Source organism: Rhopalosiphum padi, chromosome 2 (genome assembly GCF_020882245.1).
Source record: "Rhopalosiphum padi isolate XX-2018 chromosome 2, ASM2088224v1, whole genome shotgun sequence".
In the NCBI taxonomy this organism is placed as follows: Eukaryota; Metazoa; Arthropoda; class Insecta; order Hemiptera; family Aphididae; genus Rhopalosiphum; species Rhopalosiphum padi.
This window is the reverse complement of record NC_083598.1, coordinates 48682228-48699520: the sequence shown is the minus strand read 5'-3', so window position 1 is coordinate 48699520 and position 17293 is coordinate 48682228. Positions and strand designations below refer to the sequence as shown.

The window sequence follows — 17293 nt, the reverse complement described above, 5'->3', positions numbered from 1 at the left end:
TTAATTTAGTGTAAAGTAAATTACGTGGATGTAACAATATAATAGTACTCTGCGAATCATTAATTATAAGACATCTAACGAAACTTTACTTATTGTGAATTAGTTTTCGGCAAAGGTGATTATATTTTGAAAAGAGCCATTTTAATTGGTGATTTCCGATTGCGACCAACGCACATATGCGTTCGTATAAAATGTATAAAAGGCATAGATTAAAAAAAAAATTGTTAAAGTTGATTCTTAATAACTCAAAATGAGATATTTTTTATTTTCAATTTTGGAATTAATCGGTTTTTATTCTTTAATGAACTAGAAAGCACAACTCGCGCCAAATATTGTTAACTCGTGTGAATGGCACAGTATTATATTATTTACATTAGTAGGTATATTATGTAAGACACGATCGGGATATTGATTTAGTTTTAAATGTTTTAATTAATTAATTATTTGCTATTACGGTCCGCAATCAGTATAATATGAAAAAAGTTAAAAATTAGTTAGTATGTCGAAGCAATGGTTTGGCATTTCATTAATTAGTTTGATTGCTTTTTCTGATCGCCATAAATTATTTGAAATAATACAATGCTGGTCTCAATTTTGGACGCGTCTGTAAATACTTACATTTGATTTTTATTTTGTATTTACTATTTACAGATATTCTTATGCGCTTTAATAATATTAAAGTTTAATTGTTTAACACCAAACCAATAGATGATTAGCCGTATCCAAATTTGAACGATTGATAATATTTATAATACTATTGGTCAATTCCCTATACAAGACTAAATATGTGACTACATATATAGATGAAAATAATATGTAAGTCATCTTTATTATGTATCGTTATTATTCTGAAGAAGACTATACACATGTGGACTGGATAATTTAATAAAGAAACATTAAAATTTTTAATTTCAAGCATTAATTCAAAGTAACTTGTAAGTGGTCTCATATTCTATGTCAATACCATTGTTGATTATTAAGTAATCATACTAAATAACTGGAACCATATACTCGCATTTTGAACGTAAAGAAAGACGATTTTGCTAGTCCTTAGAGTTTTGATTTTTTTGGGGGGGGTTTTAAAGATATTATTGCTTAGAATTCCGTTGTTTTTATATTTTTTCAAACTGAAATATCAATTGTATAATATGATGTTATAAAAAATAAAACCTTTACAACACAGAAAATATTATCTTCTATAATCTATATCGTGTATTTATTTAGTTTTTCAACTATGACTGTAGTCTGAATGATTATTTTTCGTTTAATTTTAGTTTTCACGAACAATTTATGAGTGTTTGATGTACTGGTGCCCATTTATGTGGCAGAGAAAAAATGACCATCGATATCTACCAATAATTCAAGTATAATTGTTATGAAGGATAGCTATGAAAAGTGTTCAAATTTTTTTTTTTTGCAAAAATAGGTGAACAATAATTTTCTACTGACCGTTCAAAATGACATTATGTAGTTTTATTCATTTTGCTCAAATGAATTCCAAACTTGGGTTTCTTAATTATTACTCAAGTAGGCATAATTTACATCAATAATCGACATTATATTTTATACATATTTTTATATCACAACAATTATTGTAATGGTAGGTATTATACATTCCTATAATAGCTATTACAATTGATTTTATAAATGTTAATTGTATGTTAAAATAATAAGCACGTATTTGACGTAGGTGTCATATTTCATAAGTTCCTTACACTATCACATCAATCGTTCATGTATTTACCTATATAAATAATTTGATGTATAGGTAATGATAATAAAAATGAAATTAATGAGTTAATGAGAAACTAAAATATTATAAATGTTCTATGTTACAAAATATGATACTTGTTGTTTCATGTTTGTGAACTGTGGATATAATATCTATTAATGAATTCACAATAATCGGTAACACTCATTTGTAACTTAGGTTTCAGGTTCTAAACAATAAAATACAAATAATTAAGTCAATTTCTTAATATAGCTGCACTTGCAAAAATCAATTATTATCGTCTCTTTAATAATATAATATTATATGGATACATATTTATATGACGATACAAAATTATTGAGCTAGGAAATTTTTGGTGTAGTTGCATGAATATAAATATTAGAAAACAGATATTTTATATAAAAAGAAGTTTATTTAGAAACTAAAATTGGTGAACTAAAATATCAATAAAAATACTCAAAAAATATACGTAAACTGTACAATAGTGTTATAACTAAAATGTGTCACCATCAACAGAGTTGTTATTCAATCAAAATATAAGAGTGTATACCTACCAGTTTAGTACATTTAAAATGCGGGAATTAAGAAAAACTAGTTAACAAGTTAAAAACTTAATCTTTTAAAACTTAGTTCATTAATTTTCTAATTAACTTAATATAATTGCAGGTTACACTATCGATTATAATATTTTTTTGTCTGGTTTATTTGAATAATAATAGGTACGTTTCCTAAGAATCATTGTAAATATATAAATATTCTTTAATTTAATAATTTATTTGACATAAACGCTTACTGTTTAAACTCCTAAGATAGCGTGAAATAAGAAGGAATAATAGGGTACCTACAATTTTAATATTTTTAATTCTTAGTCCTATATTTGTAACTATTTAAAATAATTTAAAGTGGCACATTTATATTTTTATCTCGGCATCTCAGATAGTAATTAAAAAAGGATCTTTTTTTTTTATCTTAGTTCATTTAATAGTTTTGTCTATATTAACTACTTTTAAATATTTACGAATAAATATATATGAATTGTTTTATGAAGATTTAATTTTTTCTCTTCACCTAAACTAATTTTGTCTTAGTTTTTAAAGTGAATTGACATGTTTGATATTAAAAATAAAACTAAAGACTAAGATGTAAGAACATTATCTGTGTTTGTACATTCGATTATTTTTATACTAACATTTTTAAGCAAGTTATGAGTGTGTAATATATTACAGTTAAAAAAATTATCATTAATACAAATATAATAATTAATTAACTTATATACATAAATAATATTCTTAACTTAATTTTGATAATAATTTTTAGTTCTATTCAATCTAATATCTAATTTAGACGATTAATTCTGTTTAACGCAAATTTACTATGTTTTCAATTTGAAAATTGAGACAACATATTTGGGTGTATTTACCTTTCAAAGTTTACCTAACTCTAATACTTAAGTAAAGTTTTGTCATTAACTTAATCAACTTTGATGAATTTGCGACAATGTATAAATAATACTATAATGTTATATTAATAATAATGATTATTGTATATTATGTACATATCTAATTATCATAATATAGTCAAAAAACTTTTTAGTTTCTACAGTACCTATACTATTAAATTATATTAATGAGTATTATTATAGCATTAGTATTGTAGTTGATGTAGTTTTTAAAGGTCGTATTCCATCGATATAGTTACTTTCCTGTACACATATCTACACCATTTTTCAATTTTCCACACTTTTTAAAACACTGACATGCGTCTCATTTTATATTTTCATAATCAAATCACGAATACGCTCCGGTCAACTCATTTATAATATTATAACTGTATTTTATTATATAATTTCTTTTGCGCCACGAGTAAACATGCAGTTAAGCGTGGGTTTTATTTATTACTTTTTGACTAAAAACATTTATAGGTATAAGGGCAATGGATTACTATATAATATTTAATTCAGATTTTCCGATGGCACTAAATTATATAAAATTTCAGATAGGTAAGTACCTATACCTATTTGTTTTTTTCAAATGATTTATTACTATAACTTTAGTAGAAATAACTACGATTAAAATAAATAGATTACTGTTTTGCACTTGTTTTAATTATTTATTATGATAAAAATATTATAATTAACTTCTTAACATTGAAAGGTACAATTTTTATGTACTCACTTAGCTAAAAATCAAATAAAACAATTTATAAATGTTGGTTTTCATTCATTATAATAATGTAATATTATAAAGTATGTATATTTTATGATTAGATAAAACTAAATTAAAGGAAAATATTTGTAATAATAATTTGTGGCCCTGATAAGGACCGTTTTAAACAAAAAATAATACACTAATACAACATGCTATTGTATTTCTTAAACTTTCTTTTCAGTCTTTTTTGGTAGGAGTACGGCTTGGATGTTGGGTAGCACACCGCCTTGAGCAATAGTTACTCCGGATAACAATTTGTTCAACTCCTCGTCGTTTCTGATGGCCAATTGCAAATGTCTAGGGATGATACGAGACTTCTTGTTGTCACGGGCAGCGTTACCAGCCAATTCCAATACTTCGGCAGCCAAATATTCCATTACGGCGGCCAAGTAAACCGGTGCTCCGGCTCCTACACGTTCGGCGTAGTTTCCTTTTCTCAACAGACGATGGATACGACCGACCGGGAACTGGAGTCCGGCACGGGACGACCTGGTCTTGGATTTACCGCCTTTCGATTTTCCTGCTTTGCCTCTTCCGCTCATTTTGATGCTTATACAAATTTTCGACTGGGCAGTAGTAGTTGAATGAAATGACGTGACTTAAATGATATTCAGATCTACTTCATTCGGGGCTTATATAGTGAAATCTCCCCTAAATTGAAATGCATTAGACGTATAAAACAACGTTTAACGACGTAACATAACATGTACGACATGTATGAGTATATAAAAAGGATGTTGTTTTACATGAGCCAAATATAGGGTGGTCAGAGCAGATGTTTTCTGCTCCGGAGGGTTATAATACTAAGGGTGGCGGCTACCAATGTGCGCACGTTTTAAGATCCTAAAAATAGTATAAATATGGTAACAGTACAATAGAAGGGTGTCATTCGATTGAATCCTACCGTACTACACAGTTTACCACTTCAACAGGATACACGATCAAACTAAAATATGGCTCTAGGAGGTAAATTGGCAGCACAGGCGATGAAAAAATCGTCGGGCAAAGCGCAGAAGAACATCGTCAAGTCCGACAAGAAACGCAAGCCTAAGAGGAAAGAATCATACGCTATCTACATCTATAAAGTACTGAAACAAGTACATCCCGACACCGGTGTCTCCTCGAAGGCAATGAGCATCATGAACAGTTTCGTCAATGATCTGTTCGAGCGCATAGCCACCGAATCCAGTCGTTTGGCGCACTACAACAAGCGTTCGACCATTACCAGTCGGGAAATTCAAACTGCTGTCCGACTATTGTTACCCGGTGAATTGGCCAAGCACGCCGTAAGTGAAGGAACAAAGGCAGTCACTAAATACACAAGCTCCAAGTAAAATACGTTATTTATAATATCCTGACACCTACTGCGATAGGTTCAATCTTAAAAAGGCTCTTTTGAGGGCCACTAATTACTATAATATTATTTACTGTTGTCTTTTTCGTAACTATTTAATAGAGTAAAATAATACTCAGTTATTTAGTATTATAATTAACTAGTTGTAATTATAATTAGGTACCGAAAAATAATTTACATTATCAACACAGCTTAGGTAGCTATGTACAAATTAATTATATGGTTCCTTATAATTATATTGAAAATATTAATAGTAAATTTGATAAAATGATATACAAAATTATTAATTTGTCCTTGTGTAATTACACAATTATGTGTACAAAAAAATTATTAACTACGCAACATCTCTGAATTGGTCGCATGTCTTCCGGTATGTATACTTGTTTACTTATCAAAACATAAAAGACATCTTATTATCTTAATAATTGGAAAAGCATGTAATTAAATGAAAAACAAAATTGCAATATTTTGAATTAATAAAACTGTATTATATCTATAATCATATTATGGTGATTATAACCACGGCATACAATGTATAATGTAAATAATACTAAGTGTATAATAGAATTGACGTTAATTAACAAAAATAACGACCACGTAAAAAATATAAATTAGAAATTACATTTTTTAAGTTTTTGTCATTGCTAGTTGTCGTTAAGTTCTGAAAGTCTCGATGCGAAATATTTTATTAAAAATAAATGTATTATATATTAAATAAATTACTATAAAAAAGTTGGCAAGTGGGTACCGCTTTGCTATACAGTATAGGTGTGGTGTGGGTTACTGTAATTTAGATTTATTAAATTTGTATTCAATGTTTAGTTATCGTACAGCATCACTATGTCAAAAATCATTTATGATACATTGAGGTCCATACTATAGGTGATCCATAGCAGTCCACCATTTTGTATCACACCAATTTATCCAGCATTTATTGTACATTGAAATAATTTTTTAACCTAGTAATAATTTAACCATTATATAGCGTTAATCGAAACAATTTTAAGTATACATTATACTACCTAATACTATTGATTTAACATAATTTACTATTTTATGTCGACCATTTAATAATATAATAATAAATTGGTGGCCCTGAAAAGGGCCGTTTTAAGAAGGACTATTTGTTAAAAATTTAAGTTTAAGCACGTTCTCCGCGGATACGACGGGCCAATTGGATATCCTTTGGCATGATAGTGACGCGTTTGGCGTGGATGGCGCACAAGTTGGTGTCTTCGAACAGACCGACCAAATAAGCTTCGCTGGCTTCCTGCAACGCCATGACGGCGGAGCTCTGGAAACGCAAATCGGTCTTGAAGTCCTGTGCGATTTCACGCACCAGACGTTGGAACGGCAATTTGCGGATCAACAATTCGGTGCTCTTCTGGTAACGACGGATTTCACGGAGAGCGACGGTTCCCGGACGGTAACGATGGGGTTTCTTCACTCCTCCGGTGGCGGGTGCGCTCTTACGAGCGGCTTTGGTGGCCAGCTGTTTCCTGGGAGCCTTTCCTCCGGTAGATTTACGTGCGGTCTGCTTGGTACGGGCCATTGTATTTGTATGACGCAAAAAGGATGATATTAAACCACGACTTATCTTCAGAAGAAATGTATACACAATGAAACACGACGAGACAAACACCCTTTATTTATACGATTTTCAGAGGGTTGCTAACGTAGTCTGATTGGGCCGAGGGGTGCGGTCTCGCGCACTCTTCGGTGTAGGGTCAGTGGATCGATCGCATAAATACCGCGTTGTCGAACGATAAGTTATCATTTATCTCAACAAACCTCGTCTTCGTTACAACCACTAATACGTCTACAGCAATAAGTTATCATGACCGGTCGCGGCAAAGGAGGAAAAGGTCTTGGAAAAGGAGGTGCCAAACGTCATCGTAAAGTGTTGCGTGATAACATCCAGGGAATCACCAAGCCCGCCATCCGTCGTTTGGCTCGTCGAGGAGGAGTGAAGCGTATTTCTGGATTGATCTACGAAGAGACCCGCGGAGTGCTAAAAGTTTTTTTGGAAAATGTTATCCGTGATGCGGTCACTTATACTGAACACGCAAAGAGGAAGACCGTTACCGCAATGGACGTCGTCTACGCTCTGAAACGCCAAGGTCGTACATTGTACGGATTTGGTGGTTAGGTTCAACAATTAATTAGTAATTTATTAGTCCAACTTCTTCTATTTTTGAAATTACATTAAATTTTAAATTTTTTTCATTAAAATGGTCCTTCTCAGGGCCACTAAATCATATATAAATAGCAGTGTATTGGTATCTAATACAAATTGTTTTAATTTATTATCTAAATAACGAATGGCAATTTTTAAATTTGATTATTTCTTAATCTTAACATCCAGTTGTATAATATACAAATTATATATGCTGTTCTTATTTTAAGTCATATGTATCAGTAGGTTCTATAATAACTACCTACTGTATACTACTAAATTGTAAACACTAACTAATTATAATAAGTTAACGCCTTTATTCCCCAATTAAATATGTATAGAACTGTATAATATATTCGAAAGATAATGGTTTTTTTTTTATGTTTGAAGAAACGTATGATAAACGAAAAATAGGAATTTTATTATTTATTATATATTATATTATTACTAAACTATTACTATTATTCGTAAAAATAGTTTAAAAATTATTGACTGATTTGTACATTTATTATATTTTATACTATGACAATAAAAATGTATAATATTAATTATAATGTATAATGTTATGTTAATAAAACAATATATAATAATAATTTAGTAATAATTTTCATTGCTATCCATTCTTTAATTACCGGTGGTTAACAATAACAATTTTTAAAATTTTAATTCAGCTAATACAATATACAAAATATAAATATTACTTATTAGTAGATACCTATCTAGTGTTTGACAATAGAGCGAGCGTATTGAGTTACCTGGTGATACTCAATGAGACCAAGATAGGGGTAGATAATTATAATTTCATTAACACTTTTAAAATTATAATGAATACTATTGTGATGTCCTAGAACTCTCAAGTATAGATAATGCATGTTTTTTTTTTTTTTTTAAAGAATGACGTCTTAAAACATTATTTATAATAGATATAAATTTGTTTCACCCTGAAGTAATTTACGAAATTATGGCTTAATAACTTTTACATAATGTTATTTACGGTTCTTAGTGGTAATTTTAGTAATAGTTTATCACAATATAAGAATGGAATCAAAATTATTTAGTTGAGTGTGTGTTTATGTTTGCTCATCGAACAATATTATGGGCATAATATTGTAATTATTTCGGAAATGCTACTACCTATGTCGAAATTAATTAATTTTTGGTAAAGGAACAGCCGGTATATCAGAGTCCCTTGTATCTCTTTAATTACACTATTACTATTATAACCATTATGCTACGATACATACCTAAATAATTTATAATAAAAATAAATATTCTTCAAGAATATAAAAATGAAATGTTTTTTTACATTTTAATTTGCATATTTCTCAATTATTAGTGCTATTAATAGCGCATATTTTGACGTCTTTAAGTGTACTATGTTAAAACGAGTATTTAAAGCAAGGCGATCCAAGCTCTACAGGGATCTAGTATTGTTATTAAGTTTTAGTTGTAGTATAATCTTTAAATAAATAAATTACAAAAATCATATACGGCAACGCTCTCTAACGATGATAATTTGAGCAATGGTTCTATAATACTCACTTAAAGATTAATTTAAAACGACAACAGTAGAAAGCGCTGCGGTTATCAAAAGTACGGATTGACCAAGTCTTCATAAATAATACCATTGATTTTCTATGAAACATGAATATTATATACTCAATACTGTACAATCAATGACAATACTAATACTATAAGTATTTAATATTTATAATCAATGATTATTATTTTGCAATAAATTATATTGTCACTGATTATGGCCAATACTTTGATTAAATTAAAAAAAAAAAGAGTTCAGAAAAATGTTTCTCTTGAAAAATTAGTCTTTTGGCAATAGTATCTACGTGTTTGACACCATCTATAATACTATTTTATTCACCGATTAATCATTTTAATCTCAATAAAACAAGATATTAGGTACTGAAACACTGTGAACATTATTCTGTTGGGCAATGTGCATTAAAAAAAACGTGTACTGTTTCAACACTAAATCAATTTTGTATAAAACGGTCTTGTATATTATAAATTCACATTATTCTAAATTACTTATTTTGCAGTACTTATAAATTAATATAATACCTTTTTTTAGTAATGGAAATAACCAAATTATCTTGATTATTTATAAAACGTTCGATTGATCAAAAACATTCAAATGATCAAATAACTAAAAGAAAATTACTGACAATTTTAATCTTTATTTTCTGGTAAAATAATTTAGTAATTACCATCACCAATATAAGTACTTTACTTACTAAATATATTATAGAAATATTATAAAAATAATTATATTAAAAGTTAATCAGCAATTTTATATTCTTTTGAGTGAATTGGTTTAAGTTTATTAAAAGTGAGTTAAAATTAAATTATTAAAAATTTAAACTGAATTTATTTTTTAAATTATTGGTTAATTTTAAATATAACGGAACATTGGTTTGTAAATGTAAAAAATTAAATTAAAAAAGAAATAACATTATTAAGTATAATAATTTATTCTTTTTATTAGTATAACCTTTTTAATAATACTTATAAATTAATAACAATGTATTTGCGAAGAATTTGATGTTGAAAAAAGTGATGGCCCTGAAAAGAGCCGTTTTAAGAAGGACTATTTGTTAAAAATTTAAGTTTAAGCACGTTCTCCGCGGATACGACGGGCCAATTGGATATCCTTTGGCATGATAGTGACGCGTTTGGCGTGGATGGCGCACAAGTTGGTGTCTTCGAACAGACCGACCAAATAAGCTTCGCTGGCTTCCTGCAACGCCATGACGGCGGAGCTCTGGAAACGCAAATCGGTCTTGAAGTCCTGTGCGATTTCACGCACCAGACGTTGGAACGGCAATTTGCGGATCAACAATTCGGTGCTCTTCTGGTAACGACGGATTTCACGGAGAGCGACGGTTCCCGGACGGTAACGATGGGGTTTCTTCACTCCTCCGGTGGCGGGTGCGCTCTTACGAGCGGCTTTGGTGGCCAGCTGTTTCCTGGGAGCCTTTCCTCCGGTAGATTTACGTGCGGTCTGCTTGGTACGGGCCATTGTATTTGTATGACGCAAAAAGGATGATATTAAACCACGACTTATCTTCAGAAGAAATGTATACACAATGAAACACGACGAGACAAACACCCTTTATTTATACGATTTTCAGAGGGTTGCTAACGTAGTCTGATTGGGCCGAGGGGTGCGGTCTCGCGCACTCTTCGGTGTAGGGTCAGTGGATCGATCGCATAAATACCGCGTTGTCGAACGATAAGTTATCATTTATCTCAACAAACCTCGTCTTCGTTACAACCACTAATACGTCTACAGCAATAAGTTATCATGACCGGTCGCGGCAAAGGAGGAAAAGGTCTTGGAAAAGGAGGTGCCAAACGTCATCGTAAAGTGTTGCGTGATAACATCCAGGGAATCACCAAGCCCGCCATCCGTCGTTTGGCTCGTCGAGGAGGAGTGAAGCGTATTTCTGGATTGATCTACGAAGAGACCCGCGGAGTGCTAAAAGTTTTTTTGGAAAATGTTATCCGTGATGCGGTCACTTATACTGAACACGCAAAGAGGAAGACCGTTACCGCAATGGACGTCGTCTACGCTCTGAAACGCCAAGGTCGTACATTGTACGGATTTGGTGGTTAATCACTCAATTTACTTAACCTTTTTTAAAAAGGCCCTTCTCAGGGCCACTATATTCATTATATCGAAATACATTGTGTATAAATGTAACTTTCTTATACTTGCAATTTTTTCAAATATCATTGTATTATTTATGAATATTATTGGTGTTTTTTTGTTTATTTATAAACATTTAAAAAAATGTCTAATCCTAGATTCTTACATAAAATATTTTTTTTAATAATATAATAAAATGTTTATAAAAATACGTTTTTAAAATACCACGCATTGATAATTTAAAAGTACCAAAGTGTCTGAAGAATGCAATTTTTAATTTATAATATCCATGAAACTGATGAAAGCATGGAAATTACCTACAACATTTTAATAATTTTTTTTACTATAAAATAAACTCGTAATTATTTTTCTAGTTTATATATCGATATGTTGTTTGCGTCGTTGCTAAAAAATTATAAATACAAAAATGTCTAAAATCATTTGATGTTTATAGTGTTAACGATTTCATACAGTTATCAGTCATCACATTAACAATTATACAAAAACAGGAAACAATATTAATAGACATTTTTAGTCAAAATAGTATTCATTTTAAAATCTTATCGTGAGTAACACGGTTGAAAAGCAATTATGTAAATTTATCATAGTAATGCAATAACAATAATATTTTAATAATATTGAGTTTAAACAAAATTAATTTATTGAAATAATGTTATTTGTCTACAATAAAATGTTACTCAATGGACTGATAGTGTGATAGTGATTATAATAATCACAACAGAATAATAAAAAAAATATTAAAGTATACTCATAGAGACAAAATTTTGCTAGGCGTGACGAACAATAATTATTCGTTGGTCTAATATATTTTTATACCGTAAACATACGGCATACTGAAAAATTTCAATTTAATGAATTATATTAATATTAATAACCCATAATGTAGTGAAAAGTAATTTTAAAATTAATTTAGAAACATTGTTCAGAAAACAATGAATATTTTTAAACTTTGTTTTATGATCGACATATATTTTAAAAATGAATAAAAGGTATTTTTTGTCTTGAAAATATTTTTAAAAAATTCGCTTTATTCAATTTTTAAAATAAGATTAAAAACATGCAAATGCAACAAGTTTCGAGCTGATCTCTAGTTTTGCTGGATTTAATGTTTCGCCTTTCAAAATAATGTATATAGTACGTTTTCTATTATTATACAACTATAACTATATGCATGCATGAAGTACAATAAATGTATTACTTAATGTAAAATTGCATTAAAAATATTTAATTGCCTAATAATAATATATTAATATAAAATAATATTACAATAGGTACCTGAGTACCAATATTTGTTAATAACTCTGGGTTGATATTAAAATATTTTAGCTGGCCGAACTTGTACCTATCTATTTTCAGTTTAAAATCAAATTTCATTTTCACTAATTAAAATAAAAGAATATTATAATTAAAAACATATATTTTATCAATTATTGTTTAACGTTTATCTATTATTATTGTTACAATATAATGTTGTATGTAAATTGTGAATATTTTTTTCTTGGGAATCGTACCTAAAAACGCAGGTACTTAAGTCAATTTAATCATAATCTATAATATATTTCTTATTATAATATATTTTATAATCATTTCAATTGAATCCACGGTAATTTAAGGTCTTGTGGCATCTTCAACTTTGTTCGTATACGAATACTTTCGTTTTAGATGATAAAAAAAACATTTTTCAGGTCTCCAACTACGGAAAACATTAGTGATGTTTATAACATAATTTTAATGCTTCTCGGTTTATATTTATTAATATTGTCGGTGATGCTTAAAAACATAATGTATAAGTAAAAGCTCCAACTAAGTTCGTATGGATTTTCATTACATCGGTTGTGTAATATTTTTATTTGTATGATTTTTCAAACTTTTCCATGAAAATCGAGAAAAATGCTCGAAAATTTAAAAATCGCTAATTATGCGATATAAACTTTTGGTATTTGTTTTTGGTTTCTTGAAATGGATTTATAAAGCACTAAGCATAATAAATCTGCTGGTAAAAAAGTAAAATAAACATGCAAACGCAACAAGTTCCGAGCACTAGTAAGACCTTGTAATTTGTATATAAAATAAAATGAATCATTATTAAAGTATTAATTAATATACTATATTATTGTTAGTATTAAAATATAATCAGTAAACGATGTCATATTGTGCGGCGACTACTGTTGGTACAAAATATGGTAAGTAATTATCAATACGTAAAATTATTATTATAAACAGATTGACGAGTGTAGATCTGAAGAGCATAGTATAATAAATAATAATATTGGAGTACTCAAAGCGGGGAGGAATCTGATCCAATAGGAATAATATAGGATAAAAGAAAATCGAAAAACTCCTAATCAACAAAAGTGGGTACTAAATTAATTAACTAGAAAAGTAAATTTAGACGTATCAGAAATTTGTGGTCCTGAAAAGGACCGTTTTAAGGGTAGTGTGAGAAGTGATCGTTCACAGTTTACTTCTTCTTGGGAGCCGCTGTTTTCTTGGTTGGAGTCTTCTTCGCTTTGGGTTTTACAGCGATAGCAGGTTTTTTCGCCTTAGCCGGCGACTTCTTCGGTTTAGCAACTTTAGGTTTCGCGGCAACGGCCTTCTTGGTTTTTTTAGCCGCTGGTTCGCCGGACGCTGGCTTCACTTTCTTCGCAGATGTCGATTTCCTCTTTATGGCACCGGGGGCTTTGGCTTTTTTAACGACCGGCTTCTTCTTGGCCGCAGCTACTTTTTTTGGTTTAACCTCGGCAACTGGCAGTTTGAAATGTCCAGAAGCGCCGGTGCCCTTGGTCTGAACCACAGTACCGTTGGCGACGGCGGCTTTCAAAAACTTCCTGATGAACGGCGCCAGTTTGGCGGGATCGACTTTGTAGTTGGCAGCCAAGTACTTCTTGATAGCCGGCAAAGAGGAACCTTTCTTCTCTTTGAGTTCTTTGATTGCAGACGTGACCATTACGGAAGTGGTCGGATGAGACGCAGCGGACTGCTTCTTTACTTTGGCAGCAGCAGCACTGGCCTTCTTCTTGGCCGGAGACTTCTTCGCAGCTGGCGAAGCAGCCACTGGTGCCGGTGCGGAGAGAACGACGGTTTCTGTCATGGTAGAGTTGATGTCAAATGAGTAACACTTACTCGAAATTTAACGTTGAATGTAAAGCTGAGTAATTGCAATTTGCTTTGGTTGGGCGGCCTGTGGCCTATTTAGAACACCAGGCTGAGCCTTTTCACTCTGTATGAGGTGTTTGATGATATTATTTGTCGGTTAGGCTAGGCGTGATAGGTGTGGAAATTTGCTGGTGGATAAACTGTGTTGGAGTGTTTTTGCAATGCGGAGTGCCTCTTCTTTAAGTGGTGGAATATTTGTGGAGTTAAGAAGGTTTAAGTTTGACACTGAATAGTGGGCGCCGGTTTTGATACGTAGAGTTTTGTTTTGGAAGGCCTCGATCTTGGTCCACATGTAGTGGCCAATGAGATGCCTCCAAATTGTTGCGGCATATAACACAATAGGTCTTAGATAAATTTTGTAGATCGCCAGTCTTGTATGTAGGGGTAGAGCACTGTTGTGATTTAGTGTTGGATATAATGCTGTCCGGGCACCACGCGCTTTTTGTAAGATGTTTTTGATGTGCTTGTTGAAGCCTAGGTTGTAGTTTAAGGTTATGCCGAGGTATTTGGCGTGGTGGTTCCATTCCAATTTTTGGTTTCCTATTTTAAGTTTCATTTTCCGATTTGTGGAGTTAGATCCGAAGATCACTGCTACTGTCTTAGAGATATTTATTTGAATTCTCCACTTTGTGAACCACTCTGTCGTTAAGTTTAATTGTCGCTGTAACGCTAGGACTGCATATTTGTAGTTGCGGTTGCTAGCGTACAGGAGGGTGTCGTCGGCAAAAAGTGACACTGTTGATGGCCTTAAGGTTGGAAAGTCGTTAGTGTATGCAAGATAGAGCAGCGGTGATAACGATGAACCCTGTGGGACGCCTGCGTTGATTGACCGTGGGGTTGATTGGTGGTCGTCGATTTTTATTTGGAAGGATCTATTTTTGAGGAATGAGTTTATTAGTTTGATTAAGGGGAGGGGAACGTTAGCTGTCGTCAGTTTGAAGATCAGTCCTTGGTGCCACACACGGTCGAAAGCTTTCGCCACGTCCAGGAAGACAGCCGCTGATTTTTCCCCCTCTTGGGATCTAAATGTTAAATCGTCGATTAGTGTTATTAACTGTGTGGTTGTTGAATGACCCGTACGGAAGGCATGTTGCTCGTTCCTAATTTTGATGTGGTTTTTAAGACTTGATAGAATTATTCTCTCAAAGACTTTGGACATAGTATTCAGCAGTGAGATGGGTCTATGGTTGTCGGGTAGGAGGTGGTTTTTCATTGGTTTAGGGATCATTACAACATGGGCTTTTTTCCACTGGTCGGGGAAATAAGAAAATCTGAAGCAGGAAGTGAATATGTTAGCTAGGAGAACGATTGCTATTTTTGGAAGGTGCTTTAGGGCCTTGTTTGTTATGCCATCTTCACCTGGCGCTTTCGCGGAGGGGAGGCGTTTCACTATACTCCATACCTCATTTGGTGAAACATAGGTTGTTGCAGAGGGTGATTTTACGTTACGAAGTTGTTTATTAGCGTTTTCAACTTCGGGTAGTGGAGGGCCAGGGTTGTTTTGGAATTGCTCTGACATTGCATCTGCAAATAGCTCGGCCTTCAGTTTTGGATCATAAATTTTTGAACCCTCCGGCGATTTTAATGGTTGACACAGTGAAGGTTTATGAAGAAGGCGGCGGTTTAGTTTGTAAATAGATTTGTTTTTGAAATTTAGTGTGGATGTGAAAGTATACCATTCTGATGATCTGTGGCGTGAGAGGATGTCTTTTACGTATGCCACCTGTTTATTGTAGAGTGATTTTATCTTTGGGTCGCGCGTACGTTGCCAGTTTTTCCGTAGTAGTCGTTTAGTATCAATCTCAAGTAGAATATCGTCCGGTAGCGGTTTCGGGGGCTCTGATTGGTTCACTGAGTATGAGCAGTTTCGGCATTCCGATTGGATGGCTTTAGTTAGTTTATCAATGCTTTCATTTATGTCCGATATTGAAGATATGTGGTTATTTTTAATGTGGGGAGTTAGTTCAATTTGGAACTTCCTCCAATTTATCCTATTCCTTGCATTGGGTGGTCTACAGTTCGTGAGTTTGGAAGATAGGCTTAGAAGTTGCGGGTTGTGGCCCGAGGAGAGGTCACAGTGGTTGGTAAGAGTGTAGTTCGTGTTTGACGTGCTAAGTAGAAAGATATCGAGGACGTCAGGACGATGGTTTGGGACGTAAGGATAGTGAGTGGGTGAATCGGAGGCTGCGATAAAGTAGCGGTTTGTCGATTCCGCGTGATGTACAATCGTTTTGCCAGACTTGTTGCTAAGTAGGCTGTGCCAGTCCGTGTGTTTTGCGTTTAGATCACCGCCTATTGTGAACGGGCCGCTATGATTGGTTATCGCATTTAATTCAGTAAGTTTGAGTGCGGTACAAGGGCTCTTGTATACTGCAGTGATTTGGGTGATTTCGTTTCCTAGATTCACATTGATTGAGGTTGAGTCAAGTTCTGTTGAGATGTTAATGTGATGGTGGACTATTCTACGGCGAACTAGTATTGCAGTACCACCATTCGGCGGTTGTCTTGGGAGCGGTTGACGGTCATAACGATAAATGTGAAAGTTTGGGATATTAAATGGAGTTTTTGGGTTAAGGCGGGTTTCGCCGAGAAGGATTATGTTTATGTTGTGAAGTTTGATGAATGTTATAAGTTCTTGTATCTTGTTTGAAATACCATTGCAGTTCCAGGACATGATTTTAAGGTTAGTCATGATTATCGGGAATGACGTTCAGAATTTGCATGACTGTGTTAATAATTGCTTCTCTAGCGTTGAAGTCTGGGCATTTTTGGAGGGTGGCAAGTAGTTTTTTGATAATGCCCAGTATTTGTATAGCTGAGACTGCAGGTTCAATGGAAGGAATAGTGTGAGATTTTACAATGGCTGAATTTGAGGTTGGGGATACTGTCGATGTTGTAGTTGTTTGTGGTGGTTGTGCTGTAGGAGAGTGGAATAGGAGTTTTGATGGGTGGTTTTTCCCCCGCGCATTCGGTTTGACAT

General features: G+C 32.5%; 6 protein-coding genes across 6 annotated transcripts; 3 read left to right on the top strand and 3 right to left on the bottom strand.

The window, feature by feature from the left end:
* Nucleotides 1-3967: 3967 nt before the first annotated feature.
* Nucleotides 3968-4563, bottom strand: LOC132922944 (histone H2A). The gene has a single exon (XM_060986693.1). The coding sequence runs from the start codon at nucleotides 4479-4481 to the stop codon at nucleotides 4104-4106; it is 378 nt and encodes a 125-aa protein (XP_060842676.1). The 5' UTR covers nucleotides 4482-4563; the 3' UTR covers nucleotides 3968-4103.
* Nucleotides 4564-4837: 274 nt separating this feature from the next.
* LOC132922939 (histone H2B-like) lies at nucleotides 4838-5324 on the top strand. Its single transcript, XM_060986688.1, has one exon. The coding sequence runs from the start codon at nucleotides 4893-4895 to the stop codon at nucleotides 5271-5273; it is 381 nt and encodes a 126-aa protein (XP_060842671.1). The 5' UTR covers nucleotides 4838-4892; the 3' UTR covers nucleotides 5274-5324.
* Nucleotides 5325-6371: 1047 nt separating this feature from the next.
* Nucleotides 6372-10587, bottom strand: LOC132918993 (uncharacterized). The gene is made up of 3 exons (XM_060980347.1): nucleotides 10099-10587; nucleotides 9067-9104; nucleotides 6372-6936 (listed from the first exon to the last, which is right to left on the bottom strand). Exons 1-3 carry the CDS (start codon nucleotides 10504-10506, stop codon nucleotides 6435-6437), a joined length of 948 nt encoding a protein of 315 aa, XP_060836330.1. The 5' UTR covers nucleotides 10507-10587; the 3' UTR covers nucleotides 6372-6434.
* On the top strand, nucleotides 6868-7548 carry LOC132922956 (histone H4). The gene has a single exon (XM_060986707.1). It carries the CDS (start codon nucleotides 7131-7133, stop codon nucleotides 7440-7442), a length of 312 nt encoding a protein of 103 aa, XP_060842690.1. The 5' UTR covers nucleotides 6868-7130; the 3' UTR covers nucleotides 7443-7548.
* A 70-nt stretch (nucleotides 10588-10657) lies between the features above and the next one.
* On the top strand, nucleotides 10658-11103 carry LOC132922957 (histone H4). Its single transcript, XM_060986708.1, has one exon. The coding sequence runs from the start codon at nucleotides 10792-10794 to the stop codon at nucleotides 11101-11103; it is 312 nt and encodes a 103-aa protein (XP_060842691.1). The 5' UTR covers nucleotides 10658-10791.
* A 2468-nt stretch (nucleotides 11104-13571) lies between these two features.
* Nucleotides 13572-14286, bottom strand: LOC132922922 (histone H1A, sperm-like). The gene has a single exon (XM_060986670.1). It carries the CDS (start codon nucleotides 14246-14248, stop codon nucleotides 13619-13621), a length of 630 nt encoding a protein of 209 aa, XP_060842653.1. The 5' UTR covers nucleotides 14249-14286; the 3' UTR covers nucleotides 13572-13618.
* Between the last annotated feature and the right edge of the window lie 3007 nt (nucleotides 14287-17293).

Bases quoted from the DNA above. Each gene is read 5' to 3' on its own strand.
- LOC132922944 (XM_060986693.1), bottom strand. From the start codon at position 4,481: ATGAGCGGAAGAGGCAAAGCAGGAAAATCGAAAGGCGGTAAATCCAAG.
- LOC132918993 (XM_060980347.1), bottom strand. From the start codon at position 10,506: ATGGCCCGTACCAAGCAGACCGCACGTAAATCTACCGGAGGAAAGGCT. The intron at 9,105-10,098 runs TAAACTTAAATT...CATGTTTCATAG, and splicing joins GTATCCGCGGAGAACGTGCT to AAAATCAATGGTATTATTTA. The intron at 6,937-9,066 runs GTACTTTTGATA...GTATAAATAAAG, and splicing joins TATGAAGACTTGGTCAATCC to GGTGTTTGTCTCGTCGTGTT.
- LOC132922922 (XM_060986670.1), bottom strand. From the start codon at position 14,248: ATGACAGAAACCGTCGTTCTCTCCGCACCGGCACCAGTGGCTGCTTCG.
- LOC132922939 (XM_060986688.1), top strand. From the start codon at position 4,893: ATGGCTCTAGGAGGTAAATTGGCAGCACAGGCGATGAAAAAATCGTCG.
- LOC132922957 (XM_060986708.1), top strand. From the start codon at position 10,792: ATGACCGGTCGCGGCAAAGGAGGAAAAGGTCTTGGAAAAGGAGGTGCC.
- LOC132922956 (XM_060986707.1), top strand. From the start codon at position 7,131: ATGACCGGTCGCGGCAAAGGAGGAAAAGGTCTTGGAAAAGGAGGTGCC.